This window comes from Perna viridis, chromosome 2 (genome assembly GCF_037379345.1).
Source record: "Perna viridis isolate PV_CMFRI_1.1 ecotype Kerala chromosome 2, ASM3737934v1, whole genome shotgun sequence".
NCBI lineage: Eukaryota > Metazoa > Mollusca > Bivalvia > Mytilida > Mytilidae > Perna > Perna viridis.
Genome location: NC_142446.1, coordinates 59,027,356 through 59,051,434, shown reverse-complemented (window position 1 = coordinate 59,051,434; position 24,079 = coordinate 59,027,356). Strand labels below are relative to the sequence as shown.

Here is a 24,079-nt window from a genome sequence, read left to right as displayed (position 1 = left end):
AAACGTTCACATTTCGGAGAGCTTGGATGAAATATTGTACTTGTCGTATTTGACCCAAATTGGCTGTTCTTGAAAAAAAGTTTTTTCAAATACACTTAAAATGTTAATAATTTAAGATTTTAAAAAAATCTAGCTGTTTTTGAATCTTTACTTTTTTTTTCTTATTTTACCTTAGGTAAAAAAACTAAGCGACACAAATAAAAGCGCACTTTTCCAATTTGATCTTGATTTACAAATTTAAAAAAGTCATCCAAATAGATATATAATTTAAAACTTTTTGAATTTAATTGAGAATTCCAATGAATATTCTCGATAGTTCAAAAAAAAAAAAGCTTTAATTTATTAAAATCAACCTTTCGATCATGGCAACAGGAGAAATAGAATTTTGTCAATAAAATCAAGGAAGGACACGTTTGGTATGCAAATATCCTGCATATCAATCATGTTTCCTTCAAAACAAGATAGTAGCAGGTGCTCTTTTGACATGTTTGATCACGTGAATAGGTTGCTATGGTCATAACCTCTGCTCCAAAACAATGCCGATTCACAGAGAACGTTTATAAAAAGTAGTTCGTCATTTCCATTTATTTAAAGCTATTCCTTTGAATCAAACATATTCTAATATGCATTGTAAAAGGAAAAAAAATTCATAAAAATGATTTGATCGAAAATCTATCACATATAACGACAAAAAAATAGATTTTACTAACCAGCGCATGAATTTATTACAGTGGCCCCAAAAAAAAAGAACCAACATGGCGACGTTTCTACATTTCATAATGGATAAAGAATACGATGAAAAAATGACTAGAAGAAAATGACAACGACATTGTAACCTAGTGTATATTAGAATGGCTGGAAGAGCTTCAACGGATAGGCTTTCTAACTTCTGCTCATAGGGATTTGTGTTGCTATAAATCGTATATTCATATTTGACTATTCAGTGCGAGAATATTTGTTTGGTATCTGGTAAACACACTTGTATGCATTTAATTTTACACTAAATACATACTCTCTGCGATTATAAATTTCAGCCGCGAGCTGAAAAAGTGTCCCTTTGGATCAGTCCCTTTTTTCTAGTCACATTTACACGCCTGTGATTTGCATATAAAACACAGTGTTCTCTATGACAATATGGAGAAGTATGAAAAAATTAGCAAGATTGGCGAAGGATCGTATGGTGTTGTGTTCAAGTGTCGGAATAGAGAAACAGGAGCACTTGTTGCTATTAAAAAGTTCCTGGAATCAGAAGATGACAATCTGATTAAGAAGATAGCAATGAGAGAAATAAGAATGTTGAAGGTTTGTTTATTTTAATATGTTGGCAAGGACATACATTTTTGGTATACTATGGACTAATTAAAAGATAATAAAAAATAATCTGAGATGTACATTTACTTAAATGCCCTCGAAGCATTTAGTTAACCCACAGTATGTAAGAATGAGAATTGTAGGAAAATGCATCATGTCGTAAGAAGAGACCATTCATTTGGTATGGTCTAAATTGTGTAACCCCATACCTGTACCCAAATACTATTTTGTCAATTTCTTCATTAATACATGATATTTCCATCTGAAAGTTGGTACATATTTACAAAATGATATGATGGTTAGGCTAGATTTAATCATATTTAAAATTAAAATCGCATCAGACTCTGTTTATGAGACGTTTCATTCTGGATAAGATCGTATCCATTCTTTGCTGGCATGGGGATTGATGCTAGGTACACTACGGAATTCAAACTCAACCACTTCTTTTTTAAAATAATATCAAATCTTTCAAAACTTTACCCGAAGTCTTAAAGTGAAGTTTTAACCTCTATGATTTTATAAAACTTCAAAATTTGTATAGGAAAGTGAGAAATAGTCAATAATTAGTTTGGTATGGTAACTTCCAGTTACACATTTTAGACCTTTTGACTTCAGAAAACCGATCAAACAAGAAATATTAGAAAAAAATATACATCATTTTCTTGATTAAAAATGTATTGAAGCTGACTTTTCCACATGTCATGTGATTTTCAGTTCTTAACATACTGTAAGAATGAATATTTTAGCAAAACATTATTTGGGTATGGGGAAAAGTTGGTGTGGGTACGGGTTACATATTGTAGACCATACCCATTCACCTAAACAAAAATTGCAAGAGAAACTTGCGTGTGTACAACAGGTCTCAAGCTACTTGAGAAAATTAGGGAGAGCCACTCTTTCAGAAAGACACTAGGGAGCAGTGAATGTGTAAATGCATCATTTACCAATGGTTTTTGAAATTATGTGTTTTATAATACTTACATGCACACAATATAAGCAAGCATTTCCATACATTCATTTTTTTTTTTTATATAAATGTTGATTTTTCTTTAAGCTACATATGCAAGTAATTAAACATTTTGGGCAAATTGAAATCAGCCTGCTGACAGAATGATTGACTATATCATTTGTTTATGAAATTGAATTTCTAATCTGTACCTCAACCCCTTACCAAATTTATGACAGCAAAAGTAATAAATGATTGAGCAAAGCAAAGCTTTTTCCAAAGCATTGTTCTATTGATTTTGTCTTTTAGCAGCACTGGAGTAGAAAATTTCTGGCAGTAGCGTTCTGTTGGAATTTTCATTTTGTTGTTTTTTTTCTGATCCCACTTGATCCATAATAATTTCATGTTCAAAATATCCAGTCTCTTGATATAAGTTGATTAAGAGTATCAATAATCATGTTAAAAATTTAATACTGACAAATCAAGACTGAAACTTTATTGACACATACAGTGTATTGTAGCGGTCAGTACAAGCTTAGGAAATGTTCTGTCGAAATGGAGAATTTATTGTTCTGTTATGAAATATGAAGATTAAAAGAAACTCTTCGGGTTTCCTACCGAATTATCAATTGAACCCGCACGACAAATTTGCACGTTTGGTAACGAAATGTAAACAATTAAACATGAATTATCATAAGCTGAAGTGAAGAATGTTTGTTCCGTATCCTGTCTTAACCGTTTGAAACAAAGAGCTGATTAAAATACTTGCTTGTGACCTTTAATTCAATAGATTTCAAAATTTTTTTACAATTTATTTTCTCGAACAGACACCATTTTTGTTTGAATTGTTATCGGAAGAGAGATAACTCTGGTCAAAATAACGCTAAAAGATCTAGACAGAGTATAATCCCAATCATGGGCGATTCTGAAAATGACAGGGTGAATTCACTTCGCTTTTGGTGTTGTCTGAGGGCGAAATGAGCAACTCCAGGGTGACTATTTTTCCCAAAACGCCCAGTAGCGTGAGCCCTGGTACAAGTACACTACTGTCAACACTTTTGATGTTTCTGCATTCTTCACAGTGCATATACAAATGTACACATTTAAAATAATTTTTTAGCAGGAATAGTAAGTACTTCTCTGAAGATGTTTGTTTGTTTGGGTTTAACGCCCGAGCAGCAATATTTCAGCTATATTCAGGCGATGAACATGAAGTGGATGATAATATGAACATGAAATGATGATCAAATGAAAAATGGGATGGGACACAAGGACAACGGGGTTGAGAAATTTTGATTGCCACTGGAAATAGGGAGAGGTGGGTAGGGTCGGGCAATTTAGCCTCCTGTGGCGGAGCCCTATGGTTCCTACTCCGGGAGAATACCACAGTAGGGTTCTTTAACGTGCGAGAAACGTGGCATCTTTCCCAACACGGTGCATCACTATGGTTTGCGGTCAGGTTTTCCGTATTATAGCCCGACAACCCCAGCATGTAACATACCAGGGGTACCCCATTCCACCACCTGGGGCACACAACCCTGTTTCTGTGTGGGCAGAGTGCCCTAGCCCCCGGCTAAGGTTCTGAGCACTATTTAGTCGCCTTTTACGACAGGCTTAGGGCTGCTGCAGGCCTATTCTTTTGACACCCGGACCTGCATGGGGCCTTCTCTGAAGAAAGAAGGGTAACTTGATCAAACAGTTAGACTGTTAGAATATAAAAGGGAAAGTGTTGCATATACATTGTAATTACAAATGTACATTTGTATGTGCCTAGATTTTACTTCATGTAATTTACCGGTAATAGTATTAGTTATTTTGTTACAGTAACATTAGTAATACTACAACTGTATCTTTTTTATTTATGATTTTCTCAATTTCCCCTTTTGTTCCTTGAAAAATCATGTCTACTTAAATTAATATCAGTTTCTTAAATTGGCAAAAATCAATGTTCACTGAGTATAAGGGTATAGAGCTGTATGTACATGTAGTAGCTGTTTGCATACTATGTAGGCTAAGCTGCTATGTCAGGTATCAATGTCTTACTAAAATGTAAGCAATTTTCCTTCTGTATTTGGGAAGGGGACTGGGCCCATTGGGAAAATTAGTGAAATTTGCAGTTTTGGGAAATAATCTTTTGTGAAGGCAAGAATTTTTATAGTGTTTTATAAATAATTGCTAATTAAAATCCACATGAGAATCAGTACTGTTTCCATAGTATTTAAGTCAATGAAGTGAACTCTGGATGACAGATTTGATACAATAGAGTGGAGAGTAGATCTTGTACTTCTCACAAATCTCCATTTTAATCATGTACAAATCTGGGAAATTAGAAGCATATTTCTCTTTGGGAATGTGGCCCAAGTTTGACCTAAAATTAAGGTTTGAAAAAGTCTGTAATTTATTCCATACACATAAGTATTAATTCATGTAACTAAAGTTTCATTGGATAATATCATTTTCCTTGGGGAATCTCTATTTTTTTTTACACCTACAAATGTATAAGTTGAAAAATTGAAGTAAGAAATTTTAACAAACAATTAATAAGAAACAACAAGGTTTAAAATATTATATCAGCTGGAGTGCAAACACAATCATGCTGAAGTAATTACATTTGTACATGTACAATGTATAAACAGTGTACTTAACGAGACTAGAAAATAGAATGCATTACAATACATGTACTTATATACAAAAAAAATTAAGGGCATAATTTGTGCATTTTTTGGCACTCATTTGTGACTTGACAAAATACTTGTACATTCACATGTATAGCTGAAAATAAACTATATAGACTGCCATGTGCAGTTTTGTACATGTATGTTACATTTGTATAATGTACAACATACATGTAATGTATTTAAATGTACATGAAAAAAAGACAGTGACATGTTCATGTACACATATTTCTTTTTTTCAAATTCATGTGAAGAGCAGAAAAGGCTAGCTGCCATAGCTGGAGCACTGTAATAGGGTTGATTTTAGCATTTTTAACTGTTTTAGTAGGCTTTCCTATTTTTTCATGAATTGCTTAATAATAATACAATGTATGTGTATCAGGTGTGCACTAGTTTATAATTTTTTTTAATAAATGTTGCATTAGTTTTGCATGTTGATTAATGCTTAAAAATACAACTATTTTGTACACTGTATCGTCATGGTACTAATTCCATAGGTGCTTTCTCTGTTTGGTATTTACAAGGTATCATGGTATTTCATGTTTGTATCTTTTCCATTTTCAAGTGAAAAATATGTATGTGCATTATGCGAAACGATTTAACAAAGATGGATATTATTCTAGTCCAGAACATGTAGATAAATATGAAAAACTTGGAATAATCGCCGAGGGTTCTTATGGTGTCGTTTATAAGTGTAGAAATAAATCATCGGGAGAAATGGTGGCTGTGAAAAAATTTCGAAGCTTTGACTTGGATGATAGTATGATAAAAAAGATAGCTAGGAGGGAAATTAAATTTCTTAAGGTCAGTTTCTTTATAAAGGTACATGCACTTTACGGTGTATCCATTTGCACCATGAAAACTGATTTGTTCAATGTGTCATAGTTTTCCTTTCCTCTTTCGTCTACCCCGGACTTGACTTTTTATGAACAACTCGGCAGGTGTTTCTAGAAAAGAAGAGGACAATTACCCTACTGGTGCATGTTGTCCATGTTCCCAGTTTTTAGTGGAGTCCGAGTTGTTGATTTGCTTTTGTTACTTTGTATTTATGATTTAGTTACTTTGTGTTCTTTGTTGTGTATGTCTGTTTTCCATGTCTGGTCTTTGTCCCTGGATTACATTCTTTTGATTACCGCTATAACCTTGGTTCCCTTGATTACTGTGTGATTTCTGCTAGAACCTTGGTCCCCTTGATTACTTCAACATGTACAATACATGAAACATGTCCAAACCCTTCCCCATTAGCGCAGTACTTTTTTTTTCAGTTTTGACTGATGCTTCGGGGTTCTTGGATTTTTGAAAATTTTAGTTTTCTGTCAGAAAGCTGCAAATAAAGACTTTTCTACTTGCCAAAGAGTAAGTGCAGCATAATAATTAACTTGAATAAGAACTTCACTTGCACACTAACTGTTATTTCTATGGTGGTTCATTTTGATGTTTAACTGGAACTTTGGATATCATACATATTTACTGTATCAAAAGTTATAAAGAAGTCATCAAAACATTAGCGAAAAAAACAGTGTTGTGAATACCATTTAAGAGCATTTGTATGAATATTAGATAAATGTACATGTACATGATGTTTGTAGATGTGCATGTACTTTTACAATTGTAAAAATGTTCAATCATCTTTTGAATCACTTTTAATTCATTTCAAATTTCCTACTTTTTCTTTTAGAAAATGTTCCAAGTTTGAGGTATCTAATGACATTCCAGAGTAGAAGCCAGTAATGGCTTGTTTAATATATAATAATGTTTTATGATTTTTTCTTTTAGTTTGATTTCATCTTTTTAGGTGACGAAGTTAATTAGAAACTGTATTATAACATTAAAAATCTTTACTGTGATGTAATAAAAAATACTGAAGTTTTATCTTTGTAATTTGATAATTCAAGCAATGAAATTAAAAGACGCATAATGTGAAAAAAAATTGATCAGATGAGGAAAAAATGTTTTGAAATATGATTTTTTGTTTATAATTTAAAATATATTTGAATAATTGCACCAAGCACTCCTTTAACCATTTATCAATTTAAAAATCAGTCTATTTAATCTGAAAATAGATATTTGGAATGTCTTCTATGTTGGTAAAGAACAGAAACTTATTTGTACTTAGTTGAATAGGCTATTTTCTTTAAGACTTTTGCCTGTTGATTTATCATTTTGCTAACAGTGTTTATACATCTAAGAATAATCACAAAGGGATCATTTATTTCTTACTTTGTCAACATACAAGGGGGTATTTTAGTGTAGACAGAAAAAAAATCAGATAATGGTTTATTTTTCATTTTCATGTTTGTTTTTATGGCCTTCGGGTTCAGTTCAATATTACCTGTTATAAAACAGTAAATTTGAAAAAACCGAATCTTTTTGAATATATGTGGCAAATAAATCTGTACTTTTGGCAGTATTTTGTGCTTGTACTGAACATAAGTCGATGGATCAACTGAGTTCTCCTTGAAATATCTTAGTTGCCTATTGGGTTAACTGGTTATAAAAATAAAATCTGCCAAACACAAAAGACTAAACTGTTTTTGGTAGGGCTGATTCACATAATGCAAAGTTTTTCTCACAGGTGCTTTGGGTTTGGACAGGTGCATTGACATGATAAATTAAAAAATATCTCAGTTTGTAGCAAGTTTTTAGCAGGTGTACCAATAGTTAAGCTTGTGTCAACAAGATAGTCCGTCTTCTTTTTTTTGATGACACAAATGAGTTTTTTTCCCCAATTTTCCTGTCTTTCAAAGTATTTTTAAAATTGATGACCCTTAAAACAACTAACTCAATACAATGTCTGAATGTTAGATCAGTAAACGAGAGTTTAATTCATTTTATTCTGGCAAGTTGTAAGTTAGAACATTTTGTTTATCTTTCTCAATTGTTATTTGTTCAATAAATACATTTTTCAGAAACAGCAGGAAACGACCAGCATTTTGACACATAAATTTGATACTTCATTGCTTTTCTGTCTTATATTACATGTTTTAGATTCTCTGAAAACATTAATATTTTAACTTAATCAATATACATTTTAACAAATAAAAAATGTTCATGCCTTTAGTTACACATAGGAAAAACAAACATTTGGATCTCAAGGCACTTATTAATATACCATTGTCCTTTAGTATAGCAGGATGGAATTTCAACTGACCAAGATAAAAATGTTCCCATGTTTGACTACCGGGTAGTTATCAAGAAAAAATAAGTCATTGGAAGTCCAATGCTGGAGTTGCCCAAAAGCACTTAATTCAAGTTTCATGATAGAAATAAACATTGTATTGATATATATGAAAAATTAAGTTGTCCAGATGGAAGTTAATAGGATGATATTGAATACAGTGCAAGTTCAGTCAATCATGTTACCCTGTTAAAGCCATAATAATATGACATGTCATCAATTTGTCATGTTTTTTCGAAGGAATAGCTGCAAAAAACTATGATTTACAAACCAGAAGTTACTAAATAATGATTATTATAATAAAGGTCTGGACAAGACTCAGGATATTTTCAGGAAATTTGAGTCAGGGAATACATATCAAATTGCATTTTGAAAATAAAAAAATGTAAAAAAAAATGGGACAGGCATTAAAAATCGGGTCAGGTGTGAATGAGAATCTAGGAATTTATTTTTATTCTGGTCTAATAATCTACTATGAAAGTGCTTTAATTCGTGGATACCAATTTTTGTGGATTAGGGAAGAAACACAAGTTCGTGGATTCTTGAATTCATGGTTTCGAGATTTTCAGTTAACACATCTATGAAAATTTCCTTTTCATTAGGAAGCAAATTTAGTGGTTTGGCCTACCCATGAAAACCATGAAAATTGGTACCCTACGAACAATAGTACTTCCACAGTAATCAGTGTTAACTTGTATCAGGGTATATGAATAGTTGCTGTTGACATAGGCTACAGTATTAAGTGTACATGTACAATGTTTCAGTGTTTAAATGTCTGACAAATATTTATTCCATAAAATACATGTATAGGTACATCTAAAGTTTCATACTAAAATTATGATATAATAAATGCCCTACATGAAAAATGTTTATCAGCAAGCTCAAGCATAGATGGACCTTATCAAAAAGTTCCCCTATAAGGAAAGATGAAAAAATGCATTTTAAATAAAATTTGTTTTTCAAATCTATTAATTTTACATGGACATGAAATATATTTTGGATTTTTAAGGTACATTACTTAATTAATTTATAAAAAAAATAACAAAATATTGGTACAGAGATGTACCGTACATATTATGGTACTGGTACATTCAGTACATTTTGTATGTAGGTTGGTCTCAAAAGATTTTAAGGATCACTGGCTTAAATGTCTCTTTAGACTAAACTTCTCAACCTTGGAGCTAGTGATACTAAAGCTAGAACCAATGAAGAACTCTACTTTATGAACTGTGTCATGGATTTGGCTTGGGAATAGATGTGTTGATAAGCTATAAATATGAATTACAACACAAACAGAAAATTAATAGCACCATTATTAACAATATGGACATGCTATGATAGTCCAATTAAAATTGATGTCCAAAATTGTGAATTTTTCAACTAAGAATTAAATTGTATTAGTTCAGTACTGTATTTTTTTACGAGGTTTGTTATTTTTTTTATCCCATTAATGGAGAAAGAATAGGTACATTGTATGTTAAAATAATTATAACAATTGTCCGTTATTAGCCTTGAGTCACTGTACTCAAGTTCAGCACCTAACAGGTAGAGTAAACGTCAGATAATGTACATGTATATTTATTAAATGGCATGAAACAGTTTTATGGTAATTGATTGAAAAATTTAATTTATTACTTTCAAGTTTAATAATAAATGACTCAAATAGGAATATGAGCAAATTGGATAGAAGATGATATAATGAATTATTCATCATTTCATGTGGTAAATTCCTGATATAATTCTGACGTTCTTTTGTGTACAATAGCTTTACAGTGTGTCGTAGAGACAGAATGTTGGCAGTGTCCTAAATATGTATAGAAACAGAATGTTGGCAATGTCCTACATATATATAGGGACAGAATGTCGGCAATATCCTACATATGTATAGGGACAAAATGTCGGCAATGTCCTACATATGTAGTTCCTGTCAAAACATGAATGAGTCTCTGTCGGAAATAACGAAACATATGCAGTTAGGATATGATTGTCTGAACACAGACTGACACACATTATGTGTAATAGCAGGGACTTTATACTACACTCCTGGTTATACATGTAGGAAGTCTGTCATATTCTGTTGGTTGAGACATCAGTGACATAATTATATGATGGTGCATTGTCAGTAAAATTAAATATAATTCGAGTACAAATAGTTTCATTCCTCATAGGGTAAGCCTAAAATCATATTAGAATTAGTCTAATTCCTTATCAAAAACTTTTATAGTAGGGTTTAATTGAAGAAAAAAATAAAACATTCATCACAAGTACATGTACATGAAGGTACAATGTATACAGATTATATAGTGAATTGTCAGAATTAACCTACATGTGTTCTGTAAAGAGTAAGTGAGAGAGAGTAAAGGTCAAAGGTCATGGTGTTATAGAGGTGATCATGGTGGTCTACAATATTTAATTTAGACCTACATGTATGGATGGGGAAGAATCTCATAATGGGTATTTTAGACCATCTGAACACATCTGTAATAGAAAGGAATGAAGTAAAACTATTGTTAAAGGTTAAAAGGTTATGATGAAGTTTTAATTAAACAGTGTGTTTGTCTTGGATGTGTCAGAGGATGCAGAAAAGCAAGTTCAATATTACAATAGTATGACAGGGGAAAAATGAGTTTTGATGAGGAAAATGCTCTTTGTAATGCTCTTGTCATATAATTCATACCTGGAATTACCAACACTAAAAAGGAAATGAATGCCATTTCTGCATTTCAGATAACATTTGGAGTAAGATGTCATGGAAAGACTTGTGTGTTTTTTTCCATCATGATTCACCCACTGCTTGATTTACAGAGAATAGTACAGGAACTTTGTTCATGTATTTAAGGATGTGCTTAAAGTACATTCAAAAGATATGTATTTAAGCTATGGTTCATAATTTGAAGCATCAAAAGTCCCTTTTTCTAGTTTACTGTTATATTATTTTTTGTTTTACTTGAACTGTAAAAAAAAATACTTGAAATTGCTGTTTTCTCCAAATTATGCTTGTCTTTTTCAGCAATTGAAACATCAGAATTTGGTGAACTTAATTGAAGTTTTTCGGCGGAAGAAGAAGCTTCATTTAGTGTTTGAATATGTTGATCACACGGTGCTAACAGAACTGGACAGAAATCCAAGAGGGTAAGTTTGTTCAAGGTACAAAATTTAACCAGGACATTTTGAAATTACAAACAACTGTGAACAAAACAAGTTGTCACCTTATTACATGTTTATGATTTTGTATGAGTACAAGAACTTGCTTTCTGCAAAAGTTCTGTAGCTGTAAATTGGACTTGCAAAAATATACATTTAGAATTGTGTTACTGATACTTTTTTTTCAAATACTGAAAACAAATCAAAATTATAACCTATTTTGTGATTCCAAATATCATTCCTGTTTTGCCGACTTGATTAATTATTTTAAAATTAAGATTAGATAGTGAGAAAATCTACTATGATTAAAACACTTACACCAGGTATTTTATTGTATTGCTAGACAAATACTTCAATAGTAGTCTTTGTTAGAATCATACAAATTCAGTAATATGTGATACACCCCCAAAAGGCTACACATTTTATTTTTTTTATTAAGTTGCTTTATATAGTCTATATGATGAAATGTATAATTATTCATTCCAATATGTATGCTCATAGGAGATAATTCACATTGAAAATTCAACAGTTACGATTGTATTTTAGTGTCATTTATAGAGTTATCTCCCTTAATTTTGAATTCTACGGTACACTCTATACAATTTTTATCTCCTAATAACAATGGTTAAATGAAAAGCCAAATGTAAATTTCTGTTTAATAAAATATCTAAAAAAATAGAAATATGTAGGCTTTCCAACCATGAATCACATTTTGCATGATTCTTATCTGGAGTGCTACTTAAATTAACTACATGTATTTGTTTTGTTAATCTTATATATATACTTTTGTTCTGTTGTAGGGTTCCAGAACATTTTACCAAAAAGATCATTTTCCAAACTATACAAGCTATTAAGTTCTGCCATCAACACAATGTAAGTTGGTTATCAGAGGTGTTTTATGATGATATCCTTTAAATCAACCATGTGAACCATACTACAAGTGAAAACGTAATCAAACTAGTAAGAGCCAACTAGTATGATAAAAGGTCCAAGGTTTTAATAGATACAAAGAAGTATGTAGGCCTATTTATTTGTTTGAGGCCATCTTTGTTTTATGGACTTGTTCCTATGGTCTGGAATTGACTTAGACTTTTCAGTTACATAATTTTTATTCAGAAGGTTATCTTTGATTTTTGCTTCTGGAACAAAAGTAAAGCAATTTTCTACTAAGTATAAAATTTATGTCACATGGAGCCCTTTATGTATTGAGGTGCTCAAGTACCAGATTTTTTTTGTTAGTTACATGTACATTTTGATTACAATTGAAAGTTTTAATTTATGACATGTAAAACCCATTAGACGTTAGATAAAATCAAGATATATCACATGTACATTGAACTTATGGTTGTTCTGGTGTATTTTAATGGTTTAGAAGCATGTTAAGAGCAGGTTACATGAAAAGTCAACATTTAACATGTGACACTGTGTACTTCAGAAATTCTGCTTTATCAACATGCACTTCTCTACATTGGTAGAAAATAAGTCTTAAATTGCATGTATGCACCAATTATGATTCTATGATATGCAATAAAGCAGGTACAATTATCTTAATTTAAACCCTTTTGTTAAATAACTTGTTAAAACATGCTGTTGATATACATGTATCTCCTATACAGTAAACTTTATTCACATGAATTATATATTTTTTTTCTAGAAGTCAGTGAAACTGGATCTGGTTAAATTGACCTTCATGACTAAGAATAAAATTTAATTTATAACCTATGTTTTAATAATGTAAATTCTTTATCTTGGACAAAGTTGATACTTCAAATGGCACATATTACATGATTAATACTTTTTGCTGTTTCCTGTTTCAGTGAAATAAAATATGAAACTTTTCATTATATGAACTGAAATATTAGTTAACTGACTCAAAGTGTTCTAGAATTTTTCTAAATTTTAGGTTTCCACAGAAGGTTAACTTTCCCATACTTTAAGTTTGCTTTCTAAACTTAACAAATCCTTTAAAAGATTCGAGCTTCCTACTTGCCAAAGGGAATGTGGGGCATAATATTCCACTTTCTGACACCAAATTTGCATTTTCCTCTTGTGACGGAATAGTGGAATCCTAGAATACTGTTTACTTTTGAACAAAATTTTAGTATGCTTGTGTCTAAAAATGTTTCATCTCAGGTTGTTGGTTAAAATATCAAGCTTGTTGCTAGGTTTTTCTAGATATATGTAAATTAAAATGTAATAACGGAAGTGTGATAAGTCTAAGTATCTAGGAGATCGTTGATTGTTAAAATGAAAATTAAATGATATGATTCGGTTATAAGAGGGGTATAATTTCACTGCCTGGATATTTGTCTTGTTTGTTTGTTTAGATTTTCATTCGTTGTGTGGTCCATATTTCTGTTACGTGATAAAACCTATAGCATTAGACATGAACATGCCTAAGTGGATATCATAATTAACAGCAGTTCTGTGCACCTAGTGTATTTATAATGTTGTAAGAGTTAAATTTATATGAGAAAACAAAACAAGATTTAAAAAAATAAAATGATTAAAATTGATTTGTTCATTGAAATAATTATCTAGGTTATTTAGGAAATTTTGAGGTAAAATGTTTGAAGACAGGGAAATTGTAGAGGCAAGTTGGTATGTGTATTTCTGTTGACTTAGCGAGGTGAAAAATAAGTGTTTCTAAGTGACTTTTTGGTGCTCCTTATTTTTGTTAGGGTAAGAGATTGCATTCATATGTTATTATCAATCTTTTGAGTTTCCGAACATGAACTTGCTTGTACACACAAGTAGCATAGAGAGCTGATGATAGGATTGTTATTGGTGAATTTTAAAGACTTCTTTGATGTCAAAGTGAAGGAAGATTTATTTATTTCAAGTTAAATGTATTATTAGGAAATTTACAAGTGTTAAGTAAATGAGGCAGAAAATAGAACCTTTTGTCGTAGAACTTTAACCCTATTTTAAATTGAGATAGAGAGAAAAAATGATTTGTTGTTTTTCATGATAGAAGATATGTGAAGATATTATCTTTGTGTTAACAATTGTATTTTAATATGAGAAGAATTGCATAACTATTAGTAATTTTAGTGATTTCAATCATCACAGTAATTCTAACCTAAACTTAAAAAGTAAAGACTTTTAAGGTAAAAAATGAAACATATTGCTTGGTGAAATTTATTTTTTTAAGTCTCTTGCTGTTGAATAAGATTTTAATTTTATTAAAATGTAAAATAATTTATAGAAACTTTAAACAGTTCTAAAATGTCAAGCTACTGTTTTCATTTGCACAGTTCAATATTTCTTGAGAATGATATATTAAAGAGGCCATTACATAATATTGTCTAACTGCTCATAAAATGATTTCAACATGATTTCTTATTAGTTTAGTTGTGATATCTTATAAATTCTTTCACAACGTGCCGAATGATTCTTTAAAAATTATTTAACATAAATTGTATAACTAATGCTCATTTAAGATTGTAAAAAAAATTAATTGCAATTACTTAATAGTTGAGTTCAGTTTGTGCATTGCAATAGTAACAGTTATTTTTTTTTAAAGTTTTGCAAGAAATGTGCATTATGGTGAGAGTCAAATGAATATACAGTCTTATTGCTTTTTTGTAAATAAGGAGAATTTCAGTCATGTGGAATCTACAATGCATATGACCATACAGATAGAAGCTAATGTGAGGGTACAGTTACCATTTTTAAATCCACAGCTTTTTTCTGTAGGTACAGTAGTACCAGCACTTTCTCATTTCTGCAAAGATTAAGTACTTAAACTTCTAGATTTAAAAAAGTATAATGTCAGTATATTTATTCAGTTGTCGAGTTTCAAAATGTAAACATTCATTTTAATGCTACATGAAGGTAACCTCAAGGGGACGAGAGCATTCAGCCAGGATGTTTTGATGAAATTACTTGTACATTAGATGAACAAGTATTAACTCTATTTGAAAACATGTTTTCTTTAATATAGAACATTTGTTGTTATTTTTTTTTTCAGTGTATCCATAGAGATGTAAAGCCTGAAAATATCTTGATATCTAGACAAGGAACAGTCAAACTATGTGATTTTGGCTTTGCCAGAGTTCTAAGTAAGTAGAATTCATTAAAAAAGTATACTTTCTAACTCGTCGGGTGTTTCTTGACCATAGCGATGCACCTGGTTCATGTTCCCAAGTTTTTAGTGGAGTCCGAGTTGCTCATTTACTTTAGTAACTTTGTATGTATTATTTTGGTTATTTTATGTTCTTTTTTGTGTGTTTGTTTTCCATGTCTAGTCTGTATCTCAAGATTACATGCTTTTGATGGAATCTTGGTTCCTTTGATTACTCTTTCTACAAACCCCAATTACTGTAAACTTGGAAGATAATTACTATTTTTGCAGTAAGATTTGTGACTTGAAAATGAAGATGTTGCAAGTATTATCATCATAGCAGATAATTTGTTGAGACAATTAGTCACATATTTTATGTACATATACTGTGAATATATGTCAATATTGTTTTGACAAAATAAAATTTATGGCAGAATTTGTTTTAAACTGAGTATAACCCTTATGTTTTTTTTGTTTGATGACCTACAGAAAAGCAAAAAAAAAAGTAAGCACAATAGTATCCATTTGATGCACATTTGGCTACATTCTAGTTTGCATCTTTTATGATCCAAGCCCCTTTGGGAAATAATTATTTATCACATAGTTACGTTCACAGCACAGTGTTTAGAAGAAGATAAAACTGCAATTTTAGTTCCATTATGGAAGAATATTAAAATCTTATAAAGGAAAATGTCATAAAAAAAGGCTGTAAAGAAAGTATGTTTTTGATTTAAACATTGAGAGACACTTCCCTTCTTTGATGTGTTACTTGATTACGAAAAAATTGTAGGAAAATATCATACAACGTTTCTGATAAAGGCTAGGATGATATTCATTACGAAGAAATTATTTCATAACTTAAAATTGATCTTTATTCTTATCGCAAAGAAAAAATCCTCAGGTATAAGGTTTATTAATTGTGAATAAAATGCTTTTGGGGACATAAATACTGAAATAACTAATATTTTATAACCTTGAGAATTTCTGTTTGATCCTAGTTCTCATTGCAAACAAATGACATGGTTAAGACGGTAAAAGCAATTATTTTGGCATAAATTGCCTTTATGAGAATAGAAATACTAACACTTAGGGTATATCATTGAGACATTCTATTTAAAGTTGCTGTTTTAATTTCTAATTTTTACAACAAATGCTTGAGTAATTATTTGGTCATTAAATGAGCATGCAAAAAAGGTTCAATTCTGTGTCAATGCAACCTTAAGTCTACCTATCCACAAAAGATCAGTAAAGCCTCTTGGCAAGGGACAGAAAAAAAAACATGGTTGTTTACTGGTACTGCATATCACATATGATCATGTGTATGTATTCAAAATTGGTATGCACGTGATAAATTAAAAAAAAGTACCAGTAGGTATGACACAGAATAACCGACAAAGATGCAAATAGAATATTTATGCAATTTGCAGTATTGAGAAATAGTTGTACAGTATGAATGTTGCTACATGGGGGAATCTCTTTCTTGACAGATTTTGTTATGGGACAGAAAATAAATACATAAGTTTAAACCAGTTGCAAATGAATAAAGTCAGTACAAAAATGTTTATGGGAGTCATTAATTGTGCATAAAATGCTTGGTGAACTTAAGTAAGAAAATATACAATAGGGGTATCCTTGAAAGTTTCTTTGGTGTCTAATAACAAGCTATGGCATTGTTTGTAGTGCACTAAGTCAACAAAAGACAAACTGTCAGTTTTTAAAATTCCTCTCCTTTGATCCTATTGTTTTCAATACCATTGTGTGAAAGAACAAAATTTTTATTACAGCTACCATTTAAAAAAAGGAGTTTTTATCTGTGGATTTTTAATGTTTGTTTAAACCTAAACAAACAAAGTTTCCTATATCCATGGATCTTAATTTTATCTTGAGGCAACATACTTTGTCTTGGGAATGTGTTGAAGAAATGCTGTCAATCTTTCTACTTAATCTTGATGTTCATGACCTTTTTAGAATGCGATGATAGATATTAGATATCTGTAACACTGGTTGAATGAAATGGCATACATAGATATATGAAATTACATTGAAGAATTTTAAAACATACTTCATAAGTGCTTGTGTCTCCTGAATATTTGTTTAGAGATTAGTTTTGAAATCATTTAATATGCCATTTATGAAAATTTTGATACGTTTTGAAGTTTCAAGAGCTCTTCAAAATTACAAGATTTATGAAATAATATAAGTGGTATGAATAACAGAACAAAGAAAAGTCATTTAAGTTCATATTGTCAATGCTTCAATAATCTGTCAATAGTCAGAATGTCTGTTAAGGATTCCTTCACAATTCATGTTCTTAATATGGCTGATTTGAATGTTTATTGCAACTTAATGGTTAAGAGGGCATGGTTTCATGATCGACAATAAGTTTATATTAAAGGTGATTGGTGGTAAAATTTGGTTTCATAGTTGGACAATTTATGTTTCCCAAAGTTTATATTTTCCAGGTTGTATGTGGTATTAACTGGTTTCATGTATGTTTGGTGTATGTTTCCCATAAATTTCTATTTCGGAAAGGTGATTGGTGGTATAATTTGGTTGGTAAATTTATGTTTTCCAAAGTTTATATTTTGCAGATTGTATGTGGTATTAATTGGTTTCATGTATGTTAAGTGTATGTTTTCCAGGATTGTATGGGGTATAATTTGGTATATTTATATATATATTTTTATTCTCATGCAAGTTACTTTGGTTGCATAGATTTTTCTTAAGCCTTTAGTACCTCTATAAGACACTTTCATGGCAGGCTTTTACAAGCTACTTCCAAGTACATAGATTATTGATTATGTAAGTCATTGTAATTATAATTTTTTTTTCGCTTTCAGCTGGTCCTGGTGATGAGTATACAGACTATGTAGCTACAAGATGGTACAGGGCCCCAGAACTATTGGTTGGGGATACTCAATATGGACCTCCAGTTGATATTTGGGCCATTGGTTGTGTATTTGCAGAATGTCTTACAGGCCAAGCATTGTGGCCTGGTAAATCAGATGTAGATCAGTTGTATTTGATCAGGAAAACTCTAGGTACATATATAACTAATAGTTTATGCAAAATCTGATTAGATCAGTATCTAGTTTCATTTTTGTGTCACTATTGGTGTAATTTTTTTCAAATTTTGAATGAAAGTTCTTATTAAATGCAAATTTGTTATTCCATCTAGTAGTTAAGACAAAATTTAAATGGGATGCAATAAACAGAAAATAACTCAACAGTAGATTATACCTAAAATGAAATGTTCTGGAATTCAAATTTTCAAAAATGAATCCAATTTAAAGAAATACAGGATGTCATTGCACAGTTTAAAACTTTTAAAATGATATGTTTAATGGTTTTGATAGAAATCATTATTTTCTTATAAAAATATGTTAGTAAGACTCTTTAGCATCAAACTGATTGAAATTATTGTGCCTAATTACCTATCTTGGAATATAGGTTTGTTATGTAGATAGTGACAAGTCCATATATATTTTGTGAACTTTCTTTATAGTGTAGATACATCAAGTTTGTTCCATAAGTGAATTGAGAACAAATGATAAAAATAATGAAGTCCATTGAAGCAGGTTGGGAAAGTTAAGAATAAATGAATGGTTATAAAGTGATCTAAAGTTTTTAAAAATTAGGAAATATTTTTTAACTTAACTTTTGTCTAATTTCATTACTTTCCCAAGCTATGACACACCTTTAATTGGTATTACTGACTGAAAAATATTTGTGTTTAAGAGTTTCACTTGTCACCCCCACCCCATATAGTAATATCCCTGTCTGTCTGTCCATCCATCTGTCCTTATTTTTTGTAAGGACAACTTCCCAAACTGCTTAAGGGATTTTGATGAAATTTTGTAGGAAGGTTAGATGTTCATGAAGGAATATAATTATTATGGGATTACTCAAAAAGGATATAATCCAACATGTGTCTTACATTTTTAGAAGTCCATTAGGAGTGGGGGTATTCTCTTAGTGAGCTTGCTGACAGTATTTCTAGTTAACATGGTACTTAGGTAGGCCTGTACTCAAACTGTCATTTTTACAAGATTGTCAAATCATTTTGGTTTATCACTACATGTATTATGTCATGAAGTTTTAATTTTTTAGGTGATTTATTACCTCGCCATCAAGAAATTTTCTCGAACAACAGTTTTTTCAGGGGTCTGACTATCCCTGAACCAGACAGAGTGGTATGTTTTTTTTTGTTTTTTTTTTTATTATATCTTATTAAGAAATCTGTCTCATTCATTTTAATTCCTTTTTTAAAACTTTTATAATGCTTTAGAACTTATCAAGTCAATAATTGTTGTACAAAACACAATTGTTAAGTACAGAAAAAACCAAAATACATTTAAGTTGTTATTTCAACTGATTACTGAAGAGATATGTAATTATAACCAAAAGAAAGACATCAGATTTAACAGAAAAAATCATAAATTATGATAATAGGTTTTTTCTTTATGTGCAATTACAAGTATATAGTACTGCATGTAAATAATTACAAGTGAAGATTAATATGTGATTGATTATACATACATGTATAGGGCTATATATATGTACAATGTATATATGTATACAAGTATATGCTGTTATTATAGTAGTTCTAAATGTATATGTAGATGCACAGGTCATACTTCTACACTTCTTAAAAATTATGAATTAGTCTGTTAATGCAAATAGCCTTAATACATGAAAAAGAAAGATTCAAGTTTTATAATTATCTATTGTAGGTACCTCTAGAGGAGAGATTCCCTAACATATCAAATAATGCCTTGCATTTCATGAAGGTAACAAATATCACTTAATTTCTTTAAAAACAAGTTTCTAAAATAGTACTCTTAAGTTGATAAATTGCAATATTATTCTGATATTGTTCAATGTTTATGATTTTAAATGTTTAAGATATGCTAACGATGAAAAATTTGTTGTTAAGTTTCACTGTTAAGGATTTAAGTAGCTTTTCATGAATATATTTATATTTCAGTGATACCCACAGTACTGTTCTATTTTATGCTGTTTATTTCATAAAACAATTTCATGAGAAATCATGTATAACTTCTTATTTTTCACGAAATTAACAACATCAGGAGAAGCAATTATGGTTTTTTTGGGTAAAAAAATACACATTAAATATTGTTTTGGTAAAAATAAAATCAAAAACTAAAAATTTAGTATGTAGAATTAAAAGAAACTGAATCCCAAGGAGGCAATTGTTATATTCTTACAATCTTAATAAATAAAAGAAAGATATGATATTGAATACACATTTATCATACATATTTGCAGTGCTGTTTGCATATGGACCCTGTCAATCGTTGGAATTGTCAGCAGTTGTTGGAACATCCGTACATGGATGCTAATAGAGATGCTCTAGATGCAGCCAGCACTAGACCAAAGCGTAATAAAAACCCGTCGCGCACGAGTACACACGTAAGTGAAACGGTAAGATGCCACCGATACGGTAGGATGTGTGCTACTTTCTTGTGGTTTTACGTGCTTGAAGAGACAGCAGTACACTGTGTGGCATTTTTTTTTATATTTCTCACACAAGTATGTATGTGTATTCCTTACTTTTCTGGGCAAATGTTTATGAAATTAGCTGCCTTTGGACTAATTTTTTTCCTTGTTATTTCTTTACTTAAAATACAGAAAATGTTAGACTTTAGTATTTGTTTTATAAATATGTGCCCAGAACCTTAAGATGGACAGCAAGCATTGTTTCAGCTCATCAACATTATACTGAATTTTATTCCTAGGTTATTATGGGCTTTGGTCTTATATTTTTTTTTTGGGGGGGTGGGGGGCTTAAACCATTTAATATACTTTACAATTTGTCGTTTATTATGTCAGTTTCGATACATTTAGAACCTGTTTTAACCAAACACTGCTTTAACTAGATGGAACTCACTTTGTTAATGAACTACTGAATTTGAGAACTTTTCATCAGAAACTATGTCCAAATTAAGGTGACAAAATCTGTACAACAGGTCTACATTTATATTCATCACAGCTTTATATTTTATGTTATTTTACACTACTCTATTCATTTACAAACAGACCTCACCTTATGTTATTTGTTTTTTTTTTATATTTATAAGTGCTGATAACTACAGAGAACATTAAGAATTTACTTTACACAGACAAATATTTTTCACGTGAAATTCATGTTAATTGAGCTTCACATGAAATTCATGTGAAATTCACTTGAAATTAACATGAATTTTATGTGAAATTCACTAAACACGAATTTCATGTGAACTTTTCATATGAATTTCACATGAAGGCTCCATTCACCCGAATTTCACGTGAACTCTGTCACTTAGTTTATTTGCTCAATTCAGGTGAAAATCATGTGAAAATCATGTGAAATAATTTTGCCTGTGTATTATACACCTTTAGAAAATTGCCTTGTTTATTAGGAAGTATTGTTGAGGTTTTTTTGTGATAGCAAGAGAATTAAGCTTTTTGAATGGAGAAGTTGACTTGAAATGCATACATGATGACAAAGTTTACAGTGCTAGCAGTCAAGTTAAATGTGTAAAAGTTTTGCTTTGACTTAATGGATAATTCTAAGATGCTTAAAACCAGACATGTTTTTCTTGACTCTAGTTGTGAATTTTGAAAATGTTGAAAAGTATTACTATTTGCTTTCAAACACATCACATTCACCCTTGCATCTTGTGTGTCCTTTTTATTTTATAAGTAAAATAACTTAAAAGAAGTAAGATTGTTCATTGAAAACTAATGGATTACTGATATATATTATATTAGAAAGTATTACTGTTAATTAAACTGAATTAAGTGATATTCATTCTATTAAGAAATAATGAATTTTGAATGGAATAAAATATAGTGCATTTTTTGATTAAATGTAAATCAGTTACTGTCATGTCTCCTTTAACAATTGAAAATTGATACTTAGATATTGAAAACAATATTTAATGTTTGTCATTGTTTTGTTTTCTTTTAGGGGAATTATCATCATTTGTACAGTCAACTGCCACAACTGCATCATAACACTACCTCATCCCCAACTCCCTCGATGAACCCTCCCACTAAGTCCTATTTTGCAGGACCTAAAAAACCAAAGCCGCACTATGATCACCATCTACCGAACATCTGACTCCTCGGTCAAGGGGTTAGAAGGTTTGATGGTAATTGACCACTATCATCGCTTGACTGACCCTGGAGGCCATTTTCTACATGGGAGGATGACATCTGGTGTTTGCACACCAGTGTTTGAACTTTTGCTTGGTTGTGTTATTAAATGTCCTGGAACAATTACCCTATTTTGAATGTTTGATATATAAAGGAAATGTTGTAGAGTATTTTATGAATGTTGTAAAGTAGATGAAATGTCATGGATTACCTTATTTGAAATATTGTACTTCAAAATTAATTGGATTTCTTCAGAAAGAAAATTGAGGCTTTTGCATTGAGTGAAGGTTATTTATAAATTTGATTTTAAAAAGTTGAATTTTTAAATAAGTAATTTGCAGAATTTTCAGTACAAATTTGATTTATTTTGTTTCTGTTAACATTTAGTCTTATACTGGTAATTATTTTGATCAGTAAACCATGACGTTTCATCTACATTGTGGTAATGTAAAATTTCAGGACTGGTTTTTTTATTGCTAGGCAACCACCATATATGTCAAAATTAATCGTAGTAATTAGATTTTCTTGCTGTAACTAATCAGGCTAGATAGAAGTGTAGAAGATTTTGTGTATTTGGGTATATGTATATGATACAACTGAGTGGTAGCAAGGATGAACGCTATTTTTTTCGCTTAATGGTAAAAATAAAATAACTACTTTTACAAAGAAGAATACATGTACCAAGAGAATTAGAATATCCCATGTAAAATTTGGAGCTGGGCTTTCTGTCAAGTCATTTTTCTCATTTATACATGTAAGTGAGTCAGATAGTGCTGTTAAAACGTTGAAGACTCTTGATGACATTGTCTCAGTTGACAGTTAAGATAGACAAATGTTTATAAGTGTATAAATGGACGACCTTATCTGACCCATTTACATTCATAGAAATGTATCAAAAAAGTTTTGTTGATGTGAACTATCCCTGTAAATATAACTTGACTATATTTACCCATTCCTTGTTGTTTGCACAAATATTCTATAATTAGGATTCATTGTTTGGGTTTAATTGTCAGGAATTCTGTTTTTGTACCCAGTGCTAAACACTTTGAAGTGTTACCAATATATAGAAATGTGTACTAAGTGTTTATATGTTTATATAATGTGTAAATGTATCTTGTTTTAGTGAGTTGTTTGTTAACCTTGCTTGTAAAATTACCTTCTAAGACAAGTTGTATCAAAATACTTTATTTTATGACATTGAATGATTTCTTTTATGGATGCTTATTAGAATCTTTCTTGAAGTAATGTAAAATTAGTAAAACCTTACGAATTGTGGCCTCAATTTAAAAAATGTTTTTTTGGCTTCAATACCATAATTCTTAAAAACTCTATGATGAAATGTTTTGAAGTGAACATCTAAATCAGTGAGTTGTCAACAAATTAAATATAATTCCTCTTGTAAGATTACAAGCTTTTGAAATTTTTGTGAAATAGTTTCAAAATCTATAATGTAGTTTCTCTGTAGTAAAAAGTATACATTATGTAAACAACTGTCTTTAAAGGTAATAATGGTTTAATTTAATACTGTCTCGTGACATATATGTAACACTGTGGTTGCCTACTATATATTTGTATAGCTAATAATCTAGTTTAGTGAA

At 30.5% G+C, this 24,079-nt stretch overlaps 1 protein-coding gene across 2 annotated transcripts; it reads left to right on the top strand.

Annotated features, from left to right (window-relative positions):
• The first annotated feature begins 748 nt into the window (after positions 1–748).
• On the top strand, positions 749–24,079 carry LOC148626271 (cyclin-dependent kinase-like 1). 2 transcript variants are annotated; one of them, XM_088570139.1, is made up of 9 exons: positions 749–1,302; positions 11,121–11,242; positions 12,055–12,127; positions 15,228–15,318; positions 18,161–18,361; positions 19,431–19,513; positions 20,054–20,110; positions 20,610–20,753; positions 22,294–24,079. In XM_088570139.1, exons 1-9 carry the CDS (start codon positions 1,135–1,137, stop codon positions 22,444–22,446), a joined length of 1,092 nt encoding a protein of 363 aa, XP_088426265.1. In that variant the 5' UTR covers positions 749–1,134; the 3' UTR covers positions 22,447–24,079. The 2 variants fall into 2 exon arrangements, with proteins under 2 accessions (XP_088426265.1, XP_088426264.1); XM_088570138.1 differs by having other exon boundaries at positions 20,610–20,765; positions 22,294–22,591.

Bases quoted from the DNA above. Each gene is read 5' to 3' on its own strand.
- LOC148626271 (XM_088570138.1), top strand. From the start codon at position 1,135: ATGGAGAAGTATGAAAAAATTAGCAAGATTGGCGAAGGATCGTATGGT. The intron at 1,303-11,120 runs GTTTGTTTATTT...TGTCTTTTTCAG, and splicing joins GAGAAATAAGAATGTTGAAG to CAATTGAAACATCAGAATTT. The intron at 11,243-12,054 runs GTAAGTTTGTTC...GTTCTGTTGTAG, and splicing joins CTGGACAGAAATCCAAGAGG to GGTTCCAGAACATTTTACCA.